This window comes from Apus apus, chromosome 2, assembly GCF_020740795.1.
Source record: "Apus apus isolate bApuApu2 chromosome 2, bApuApu2.pri.cur, whole genome shotgun sequence".
In the NCBI taxonomy this organism is placed as follows: domain Eukaryota; kingdom Metazoa; phylum Chordata; class Aves; order Apodiformes; family Apodidae; genus Apus; species Apus apus.
Window position 1 is genome coordinate 140,206,873 of NC_067283.1, and position 12,699 is coordinate 140,219,571.

Sequence of the window (12,699 nt, forward strand, 5' to 3'; positions counted from 1 at the left end):
TGTCCCTTTCCAACAGATGAAGTGTTGTGATTTCAAGGCAATCTGTTATAGATAAATTCCAAGACACACCAGTATGACCCTATTTTGTTCATCAGCTTAAAGTAATTTTAATTGTCTTCAGCAAACAAAATGAAAAATCTTAAGAGAAAACTGTACTTGGAATATCTTGCAAAGCCATATAGTATACACACTTTTATGACCTAGTAGAAAAAAATCAGTAGCTTTTAGCCTGTATTTTCAACATTGATATGAAGACAAAGTTAGTTTTTCATGTTTTATCTCCTTATCAATTCAGAGCCTTTGGCATTTGAGAGAACCAAGTATCTCTAAAGCATCCATAGTAATCATGAATAGTGTGTTAGTCAATCTGCAACCCACACTTTTTCCCTCATAGAAGAAAAATAAACACATTCTCTCTAGTGCAAGTAGGCATGTCTGCTCATTGATACAAGAAAAAAAATAATTAAGAGAAGTCATACTGCATAAGCCCCAAAAACAATATGGCAGGAAGAGGTTTCTATAGAATCATAGAATGTCTTTGGTTGGAAGGGACCTCTAAAGGTCATCTAGTCCAAGCCTCATACAATATGCAGGAACATCTCACACTAGAACAGACTGCTCAGAGCCCCATCAAACCTGACCTTAAATGTTTACAGAGATGGGCTCCCCACTACCTCTCTAGGCAACCTGTTCCAGTGATCCACCACTCTCATATTAAAGAATTTTTTCCTAATGTCCAACCTAAATCTGCCCTTCTCTAGCTTGAAACCATTACCCCTTGTCCTATGGTTACATGCCCTAGTGAAGCTCCTTTCAGGGACTGAAAGTTTGCTATAAGGTCTCCCTGGAGTCTTCTCTTCTTCAGACTGAACAACCCCAACTCCCTCAGCCTGTCTTCATAAGAGAGGTGCTCCAGCCCTCTGATCATTTTTGTTGCCCTCCTCTGGACATGCTCCAACAGGTCCACATCCTTCTTGTGCTGGGGGTTCCACATCTGGATGCAGTACTCCAGGTGAGGTCTCACCAGGGCAGAATCACCTCTCTCGATCTGCTGGGCACACTTCTTTTGATGCTGCCCAGGATGCATGTGTAAAAAATATTTGAGAGGTTGTTCCCAAGCAAGAGCAGATAAAATAAGGCAATACGAGAAGTAAACATCAACAGTCATTGTCAAAACTGCAATCACAGAACATTTCAGTTGTTTTTGAAATGCTAGAAGGCTATAGACATAACTAGGAACTCTGCCTTGAATGGGAAACTAGGATACAGGTCCCAAATCCAAACAGCAGTTGAGATCTGTAAGCAGGCAAGTTTATTTCGTTTCTATCACTATACATAAACCTCAAGTTAAAAAAACCCACAACTTTTAGTCCAAAAATGGAATTCAATATTTTGTTGCTGTTTTTGTGTTTTGTTTTTTTTTTACCCTGGTATTTAGATCTTCCCAGAATTATGTAAAATAAATGTTTGAAATTGTTAGTGTTTTTAAAACTCCACTTCAATTACTTAGTCCAACACTAATCAACATGTGTTACAGGCCAGACGTATGTTAATGAAGAAAGAAAGGCAGGGAAGTGATCCTTTTGCTATTTTACTCCAAAATGATCGATAACTCCATTTGCGGTAATCATGTGCTGCATTGATATGTTTTACAAAACTTTTTTGCCCCTTTAAGACCTTTCCTTTTTACCATTCATAGGTAATGTGATTGTTTTCTCTTTTTACAGTCTCAAAGAGCTAGATAAAGCAGATGATACAGTCTGATGAGTCACAAGTAAGAAAAAACATAGCTGTTGAAAACAGTAAACTATCAGTTGGAACCTTAATCCTTTTGGGGAGTATCTCAAGTGGAAAAAATTCTCAGTTTGGGATTTGGTTCTACAGTCTAACTGTACAAATTTTTGATAATAGTTTCAAGATCTTTCCTGTAGGTAGGCAGATTCCTACTGGTTATATATTATAAGTAACTCAAAGACAAAAATTACTCACTATGACAATCACTGCATTGCCCCTAGTTTTACTTTTTGCTAATAAAAGTGTACAGCAAATTTGCTGGGCAAAAAAACCCTCATATTTGAATTTTTTTTTTTTTTTATAAAAGACTCCAAGAAATTATTGAATTTACTGAAAAAAACAACTATTTCCTTTCCCTTTCTTCTTATTCCTCCTCCTCCCTTACTTTCTTTTTCCTCCTGTACATAAAGAACTACTGATAAATACTCATCAAATGATTTATCAGAACTGCATAGCTCAGTCATCAATAATAGATAGCAACCTATAATCACTAATGCAGGTGAATCACAGAGCTGTACACTTCTGATGGAGTATTTGGACAGTTGCTAATTAAAAAATTGGCAGAAAAGCCTACCAGTCATGCAAGGTTATCACATGTTCACAAATCCTGAAGAGTTCAGTATCCATTTCATATTTACATACTTAAACAAAACCATATTAAAGAACTAAGAAGTACCACTTAAAACTGAAAACTTGGCTCACCTGAAGAGAATAACCCTGATCACACTGGAAAGACACCACATCTCCAACCATGTATCTGTCTCCAATTTTGATGCCATTGCTTGGTGTCTGGGGTTCAGGACAAGAATCCAAACCTATAGCTGTGAAAAATTGAGAAGTGCAGACATTCTAAGGAATATAGAATCTTTTTTTTTTTTTAGATTAATATAGAACTTTTGGGTACATTGTATATAGGCACACTGTATAGTTTATATGTATAGTATATGTATTAGTATATATGTTTTAGGAAGTTCTTGGGTACCAGCAGTTAGTCTGTGGACAAGCAAGTGGTATATTACTTTGGAATAACTGTTCTATAAGGAGAAAAAATATTTCCTGAGTAAAGAAAAAGTTAAGAAATAATCAGAATGGCAACAAACACTTTCCAGCAAATTGTAGTCTCAATTTATAGTCTCCTCTAAATTTCCCCTATCTCCTGGCTCAAACTCATTCATTTCCATCTACAGTCTCACTCCTAATTACAGCCTACCAAATTGAAACTGGGAGCACCCCTCATATTCCTTTTCCAGCATCTGTCCCAAGAGAACATTTCTTCCAGTGCAAAGTATAACTGCTTACAGGCATTCAATCCCTCACAGGTCTGACTCTTCTATTTCTGTATACACATAGAGTAAATAATGACATCCAATTTCACCTAATCCACATTTTTTAATGAAGTATCTAAATATCTCTTCTATTGCAATGGAAGCTAGTTTGCCAAGAGACAATGCGTTTTTTCATGGTCATCAAAAAAAGGAATAAATGCATTCTTCACTGCATCTACCCAGGAAGATCCATGAATATATGAATATGGGTATTATTAATTATAAGCAGTTCAGTTACCCTCTTTGCCTACTGCAAGAATTATATCCTAACTAGTTGTGAAGCCAGGGCTGTGAAGCAATCAGTACACTGGGTAATAGGGCAATGTTGTGGAATTCAACAATAGCACAACTTTAATATATTCTTAACCTCTGCATGTTTAAAATGTTATTAATGTAACTGATCACTTCATGTAAGAATGTCATTAAGACTACTAATTCAAGAGTCTTACAAAGATATATTTTTTTACTGTATGTGATGCATAAGGAATTCGAAGACATTTATAAAGCATACATAATATGTTGTGCATCAGTGTTAGTTTTCACTACAACTATTTTAAAATAACATTGTATTGTAAAAAAGCAATTAAAAATAAACTTGCATCCGGCATTTAATAATTATAGATTAAACTGGTAATCTGGTTTGTAATTCCTGTTCTAAAGAATGCATTGGGCATATGAAATTTTACATAAAACCATATTAAAAGAAAAAAAGCTTTGAACTAAAATCACTGGAATCTACAATTTGTTTATACAAGTACAGCTCAGGAATATAAAAATACAAACTTCCTGCTATAAAACATAATTCAATTCTAAACTGGAAAAAATCCTGAACTCCTTTGCAGTTCTTATTTTCTCTGCTGAGAACAGTAATATTTTTACTGCAGATATCTGTTAACGGGAATGTGAAACAACTGTTACAGATACACAAACGAGCAGTTGTAGTCTATACTTTTCACCACTGTTAACTTTGTGATTTATTTATTTTTTTATTTTGATATTAAGTAATGTGCAGAATTTAGCAACAAGATCTTCCCAAGACTCACTTGCGTAATTTTGTGTGGCAAGGAATGTTGCTACTTTGAAAAATATAGTATTTGTTTTAAGGCTTTCTTCTGCATGCTCACAGCAAAGGACACAAAGTTCCTTACTCTGGGACAGTAATACTTTTGCATATAGTGATCATACACTTAGTGTTTCCACAGTGCTCCCATATTTGCTATGTACAAAATGATGTATTTTGTAACCTGTTTCTACATAATGTATTATTTTTCTCTTTCAAATTCATATTTTCTCTTCTCAAACTACAAAGAACATCAAAGAATGTATATTGAAAATGGCTGATGGGCTTAGATTCAATTTTTACATTTCAGAGACCCAGATGGTGATCCAGCTCGCATATAAAGTACAAATGCAAAAGAACAGAAGTACTTGGCTTACACAGATCACAATCTGGTTTGAATGGGTAAGGAAAGTGTACTTTTCAGTTTCCAATTACTGAACTTTCAGCTGAAATGCAAAACCTCATTATGTGAATACTCAGTCCATCCAAAGTGAAATTATTTCATTTAAATGCTTTTCTCAGAGTAGGTACCTTAACAGATCAAACCAGATCACAGATATTCATCCTATTGTGCTCTTGCTTCAATTAATACAACAATGCCTAGAAAAAAATACTGTATGAACATGTACAATGCCTTTCAACAAACTGAAACATAGCAGGGTTTGTTGCCTTCCCAACTGAGCACTAGTTCAGAGATCTTTTTTCTTTAGAGTGTCATGATAGGTATTTCCATGAAATAATAAATGCATTCATAAACTGCACTTTGCTAATTATTGACTTATTTGTGGTGCATGCCTAGTTCCTTGAACCAAATTATACTACTGTTTCAGTATAACGTGTTAGATTTTTAAACTTCCACGAGCAATGGCATTAGAAAGAAAAGAGATTTTAACATAGAAAACATACTTTCAGTGTCTTCTAATTTTTAGATAAGAAGAACTGTATATAAAGAAAATAAGCTATTTTATGCTATCTTGCCCTTCTTCTACAGCTTCTGACTAAATATAAAAAACTACGAATGAAATTTTGGATAATATACTCTGGAACAACACAAATCATAAAGTAATAACCTTTTCTATTTTGTAAAGTTGTTATTATAAAGTAATGGAAACGTTTTCTTATCTATGATGTTAGGATTGCAGATTATACAGTTTAAATACACAGACTTTCAGGGATTAGATTTTAGAACAAAAATTTGTGTGTAATATTTTTTACTAATTTTAAGTAGATACTGAGTATTGTAGAAATTATATATGAAGCAATCTTAAGACTCACATAATCTCAAAGAATACTGCTACTATTTATACATCATAATCAGTTACCTAATTAGCAAAACTTCAGTTAGGAAAAAATAAGGACTAAATTAAGATGTATAGTGACATAAAACATAAACAATATATATGTGTTTAACAAACCACATTGAGATGCTCCTTGTGTACATACTTCAGTTGATGTGATATATTTTCATATTTAAAGTATCCATCATAATATATAAATTCCATGATATGAATATAACAAGAATTTAGGGATTCAATAAAGAAGTAAAAATAAGCCAGAAAAAAAAAAAGATTGCTAAGACCATTATTCACTTTTAAAACATGAGTATTTTATTCCTCATGTCAAAGGATCATTGTTTTGGTCTTAAAATATTTCTTCAACAAAGTTTCTTGTGTTTTGTTCTGTTTTTATATTAAAAAATAGCATTTGGATTTTGTAGAAGTTCAAAAGACATGCCTGACTGGACAGCATAAAAAAACTATTAATAAAGGATGAAAAGGGATATTGGAAATGATACAGAATGAAATCTTCTTACAGAAAACTGCTGTTGAGCTGAAAAAGTGATCATTTTGGTAAGAGAAGTGTACTTCCCCTCAGATTTTTGTCTCCTAGAATGCATTAATGCACCACATATAGAACAAAAAAATATTTATGACTAACTCTCTTGAAAATTGTTTAATATAAATATTCAACTCTGACGTGATTTTCTGACGTGCACCAATACTTCGAAGTTAAAGACTTTAATGTAGCTGACTCCTCATTACAACCTCTGTCAGTATAGTCTCCAGTAAAATGCAATGAATGTATGAAACACTCAAATTAAAATGCGGCCATTTCTTTCTATTAACCATCTCTAAAAACATAGTAACAGATTTTAGAGCAGCAAGTCTTATCTGAGAGTCAGAGATGACCAGCACAACAGAGGAGCATGAACTCTGCTCAGATCAGTGCACCCCTGGAGCAACGTCAGTAGAAAGACAGCAGTATTGTGAGTGGGATTCTGACAAAAATTCCTGTCTCTTGTATTGCAGAAAGCTGCAAGAGATGAACATCCAGAAGATATAGTAATTATAGTTTCGGTTTTCTTCATTCTAGCAATGAGGAGAAAGTATTGTACCTTAATCTCCTGTATCAAATACATTATCCAGCCCAATGCAGAATTTTCCATTGTCTTTTCTTGAAAAAAAAAAAAAAAAGCTACAGATGAAAAAAAACCAAACACATAAAAGTTTCCTTTGATTCACAGGTAATAGAGACTATGCCTTTCTTAAAAAGTAGTGATGAGTAATAGTCATGGATCTATGAACTGAAGCTGGTGCTTAGGACTCAAATTCCAGATAAAATGCTAAACTAAATGTTTTGGTTTTTTTTAGTATTGGTTTTATTTAGTCTGGTTCTATAGGCTGATTGTCCACTAGTGGCTGAAGCATTAGCTGAGATGTTGAAGTACATACTTTGTTTTGCACGACAGGAATCCATATTGCATGCTCTGAAACCATGCTTTAGTTCTATGGGTTTGCATTTGTTTCTAATAAAGGTTATAGGTTTAGACATTGTTTTGTGACTTCCTCACCCCATCGCAAAGACTGCATAATATTTTAATCACTTATCTCTACCACTTGCACATGAAAAGTTAATTATTAATCTTGTAAAATAGTGTAATTCACTGAGCTACTGGTTAGTTGGGTATCTTCAGAGGGACACGAACATTCTTTCCTGAATCACAAATTTTCAGCATATACTTTGGGTTTATATACTCACTCAGAAAACATATTATATATGTACAGATTCACACATGCAGTCTCATATAAATCCATACACACACATATAGCCATTCTTCTTGGCACAGACAAATACTTTAAATCACAGAATAGTGAGATCACAGAGTCCAACTAAAAAAAACCAAAACAAACCAAAAAACAAACAAACCCCACAAAACCACAACCCAAAACCCCCACAACACACGACCTACAATCTCAGCGACTAAAGCACTAGAGCACGCCCTGAAGTTCCTCATCTACACATTTTCTGAGTATATCAAAAGATGATGACTCAGCACCTCCCTGGGCAGGCTGTTCCAGTGCCTAACCACTCTTTCAGTAAAGAAATTCTTCCTAATATCAAATCTAAACCTCTCCTGCCACAATTTCAGGCCATTTCCTCTGCTTCTGTCATTATTTACTTGGAAGAGGCCAACACCCACCTCCCTACAACCTCCTTTCAGGTAGCTGTAGAGAGTAATGAGGTCTCCCTTTAGGCCTCCCCTTCTCCAAACTAACCATCCCTAGTTCCCTCAGCCACTCCTCATATGACTTGTTCTCTGGGCCCTTCATGGCTCAAATGATACATTATGAATTCTTTCTTTACTTAGAGGTGAAACTTCTGTACTGGCAGTGCACTACAGATTTCAGTTATTTGGAAATGTAGAAATATACAGATTCATTTTACTTTCACAGGATTCAGTATTATTTTACTTTGTTTTCATAAATTCCTGCATTTTTTCCCCTCTGAAGTAAATGGCTGAGAGAGTATCTGCATTTCAAGGAAACGGCAGCATAATTCTAACCTATAATTAATGTTTAATTATAGACAAGCGATCAGGCAGCAATTTTGTAAGGCTGTATTCTCCAACAACCAAACTATGGGATTTGCATACTGTAAAACTGACAAGAAATAACCATGACACAATTATGAAGATCAGACACCAGAACCAATACGAGAAGAGGGAACTGCAGAGCTGAGAAGAAAAAAAAAAAGCTGCAACAAATTATTAGTGATTGCCAGAATTCCTATCAGTCAGCTAATGCAATCTCATTCAGACAGAATGTTTATAATTATAATCCTTTCCACTGATGAGGTACTCATCAATAATGAAAACATTTGCTGTGTACTCACCAACCTGTGAGCACTTGTCAGTTAGTTAAGAAGCACAGCTGGTATTCTCAGTTTATTTGTTCTCTCATTTTCACTGGGAGTGATTAATTTTCATGTCCTACACACATATATATATAAAATATATACCATATAATACATACTATATAGTACACATATTATTGTATTTGGCAAAATTTGCAGATTTGGATGAGAGCTGGTGGGTTGTGGGACTGCAAGAGTGGCATCTGTGACTATGGGCTGTGCTGGATATAGTTGGTTCCAACCAGCCCTAGCCAGCTCCAGTGGACCCAACACCGGACACACCTGCAGCTGCCAGAGAGTTTGTGGTGCCTCTGGACCATTCAGATGTGCCTATGTGAAAACTTATTTAAGACAGAGTGTTAAGTACCATGAAAAGGAACAAGACCAGAGCATGAGGAGAAAGGAGACCTCACTGGAGTAGGACAGAGAGAAGAGCATGACCAAGCAGAGGCTGCAGCTGAAGCATCTGGCTGAGCAGAGGTTGGAGCCCAAGTATCCACTCAAGCAGACAGTGAGATGTTGGAACCAAAACGGATCACAGCAACAATGGGACAATGACCCAATCTGCTGTAGTGCTCCTGCCTCACCAAAGGGACAGGGTGTAGTGTGTTCTTCACTGAAGAACAAAAATGTGTGTGTAGGGGGGGGTGTCGAGAGAAATCTGGGGGATTTTTCTTAATGGTTTGTTTGTCATTATTTTTGATGCATAACAGATCAGTAATGAATCATTCTTTGGCAAGGAATTAAATTGAGATAGCCTATAGCAGTATGCTGGTTTTGCCTGCAACAATTATATAAATACATTATACATGCACTTACTCCTGGCTGCTTTAAGTTCAGAAAAGCTTTAAAGAGAGCAAAAACAAAATAAAGGTAAAAGCAAGACAAACTAAACTTCCTCATCCTTACAGTACAGGCTTTATGCCTGATCTTACTCTCTTGGAATAAAATGAGGATTTTACCAATTACTTTGGAGTAATGGTGTGTAGCTCATTATGTGCAATAGAACAGAATATTCCTTCCTCCCCCCCGCCCCAGTGTCTGGAACCAGCAAGTGCCCTTAGCTTCTGCATTACCTGTATACTCAAGATGAAATCCAGCAGCTGAAACACTGATATCAGACTGAAAATTTAGGTACAGATTATTTGATGTGCTGTTGAGAAGTGGAGGTATGGTTATTCCTGAAAAGAGAAATCAAAACATTATTGAAACGCACAGAAACTGAGCTAAATACATACATAAATGTGTGTGTACAAAAAGAAAAAGAGGGGAAGGAGGAAGACCTGATGTGAGATGGGGAGAGTGAGTTCACATAACCAGTTTAATGATATTTTATCATCATGGATGTTAGCAAATATCTGACCAGAATAAAGCTTAATTACATTTTAAGTGCACCAAAAATATCAGAGACATGAACTGTAGATACTTAAGGAAGCAGAGTCTAATAAAAAATTGTATTATCATAGAATCATTTAGGTTAGAAAAGTCTTTTAAAATCATCAAGCCCAACCACTAACAAAATGCTGAAGTCCACCACTCAACCATGTCCCTAAGCACCATGTCTACCCATCTTTTAAGTACTTCCAGGGATGGTGATTTTACCACTTCCCTGTGCAGCCTATTCCAATGCTTGACAACCCTTTTGGGAAAGAAATTTTTCCTAATATTCAGTCTAAACCTCTCCTGGCTCACCTTGAGGCCATTTCCTTGTGACATGGGAGAAGTGACCAACACCCACCTCACTACAACCTCCTTTTAGGTAGTTGCAGAATGCAATACTGTTTCCTCTCAGCTTCCTTTTCTTCAAAATAAACACCATTTCCCTCAGATGCTCCTCATAAGACTTGTGCCCTAGACACTTCACCAGCATTGTTGCCTTTCTCTAGAAAGGCTTCAGCATTTCAATGTCTTTCTTGTAGCAAGGGCCCAGAACTGAACACAGGATTCAAGGTGTAGCCTCACCAGTGCCAAGTACAGGGGCATGATCACTTCCATAGTCCTGCTGGCCACACTGTTTCTGAGACAAGTCAGGATACTGTTGGCCTTCTCTGCCACCTGGGCACACTCTTCGCTCTAATTCAGCCAGCTGGCAATCAACACCTCCAGGTCTTTGCTGCGCAGCTTTCCAGCCACTCCTCCCCAAGCCTGTAGCATTGCCTGGGGTTGTTAACAGAACCAGCACTTGGCCAAGTTGAATCTCATACAGTTGGCCTCAGCCCTTCAATCCAGCCTATCCAGATTCTTCTGTAGTGCCTTCCTACTCTCAGGCAGATCAACTCTCCCACCCAACTTAGTGTCATCTACAAATTTACTTAGGGTGCATTTAATCCCCTCATCCAGATCACTGATAAATACATTAAAGAGAACTGGTTCGCATATTGAGGCCTTGGAAACACCCCTTGTGACCAGACACCAACCATTTTTAACTCCATTCACCATAACTCTTTGGGCCCACCCACCCAGCCAGTTTTTTATCCAGTGAAGCCTACACCCAAATTTTACAGGCATTTAACCACAAAAGGAGAAATATTTACTAGGATCCTTAACTGGAATAATTTTAAATGTAACAGCCAAATATTACAAGCAGCTCTCAACTGCTATTTTGTGGGGTTATTCTTACAAATGTGATTTATTTGAGTTTCAGCACAAGAAAAGACAACAATCATACTGTCTGGGAGCTCATCCTGAAGTAGGATAAAGGAAAACCAACCAACCAACCAACCAAAAGTTAGACAACATAGCTTGTTTATCTAAAATAAAGAATGCATCATTTAGTTATGTACAATTTCAAGTGGCATCTTTTGTAGAGGTCTGTAATTCTGGACTCTGCTATAAGAGTGGGTAAAAAATGAGATTGATAGATACCTAGTTTGGGAGTCTCTGAATGTTATTTAATTTCTAACATTTTTAAATATTCCTCTTTCTGAAAATCCGCTAAGCAATTATTGATTAAAACAGATTGATTATTGATGGTTATAGGTGAAAAAAGCACACACACACACAAAGAACTAGAAAGAGTTGTGTCTTTACAATAAAGAGTTGAATGTATGAAACACTTATTGTAAAATCTTCTAAATCACCTGAATAACTTCCAAGCCTTGGAGCATTGTTGTCAGCACCATCGTAAAAGTCTAAGGAATCCCAGTTGTGTTCTGTGGCAAAACTCACCACTTGCACCTATGAAGAAAAAATATGAGGTAATGAAAGAAACTTCTTCCCCTGTTTATTCTAGCACTAGACAACTAAGGCAAGTTGTAGCATCTGTTGCTTTCAACCATAAAAAGCTGTGCCTTACTCTCATTATCAAAGATAAAAGAAAATCATAATTAAGTGAATGAAACTGCATAGCAACAGTTTTTGTATTTAATTGTCAATTCAGACTTCTAAATCCTGGGACCTTTAGTTACAACCGCATAGTACCTCTGATGAGAGTCACACAACTGTGGAAATCATCTAGGTATAAAATATGATTCCCTTGTTGGCAAGACATTGAAAGGAAGACAAAAACCAGTATTGTTAATTACTGCATTTTTGGGGGGATTCTTTTTAGTTTATCCAGGGCGAAAAAGAGTCCCACAGTGATACATACTGTTTCATCTACCTTGCCATGTTCAATTCTGTCTCAAGGTAAGAGCAAACTACTGTGGTTGGTTACCTCCCTCACTGACTCTTTGCCTGAGGAGGTGCAGTCACTAGCACGTTACAAGCAAAAGGCAGAACATTCACTTAATTCCTTCCAGAGGAGACAACATATTTTCACCCATAAAAAGATGCAAAACAGCAAAATGACAGCCTGCGAAAGGGAGGATATATCTCCTCTCATATAGTGAAAAACATCCTGACAAAGTCAAGAAATGCCAGTTTCCTGGTCCTGTTATGGAGAGGAGAGGGAGGGTGTCTCGTTTCTTTTATTTTAGTGAAATAACTTTTTAATGAAAATAATTTTAAGAGTAACAGATGCATTGTTCACAACCACTCTCAAAAAGCTGTACCTCAGAAACTAAGTTAGAGAATTATACTCCTTTTACAGTTTTTCTGCCTCACTTTTTCTCCCTTGTATTTTCTCAAACCTTCAACAGAATAAATAAGCACTGGTTCCAGTAACACTAGGCAATTAAGTTATTTTTCTAGATGAAATATTTGATTAGGACCTTCTTCTAGGCAAAAGGAAGGTTCAGTCTGGCTACCTATGTCTTGGATGGGGGTCTTAAACACTGTATTTTTTGTAGGAATTGGTCAGATACTACAGCCTATGGATGTTTTTGTTTTTTAGAAAAAGAGTGAAGCAATGCACAGGCCCTGACTGTTATAATCTCTGAGATAATT

General features: G+C 36.2%; 1 protein-coding gene across 1 annotated transcript in view; it reads right to left on the reverse strand.

The window, feature by feature from the left end:
* Nucleotides 1-12,699, reverse strand: part of CSMD3 (CUB and Sushi multiple domains 3) — a 558,931-nt gene that overhangs the window by 107,601 nt on the left and 438,631 nt on the right. The window contains exons 37-39 of the mRNA XM_051611448.1: nt 11,454-11,550; nt 9,450-9,554; nt 2,497-2,615 (exon numbers count right to left, since the gene is read on the reverse strand). Of these exons, the coding sequence (XP_051467408.1) occupies nt 2,497-2,615; nt 9,450-9,554; nt 11,454-11,550 (321 nt within the window). The remainder of the gene's footprint in view (nt 1-2,496; nt 2,616-9,449; nt 9,555-11,453; nt 11,551-12,699) is intronic.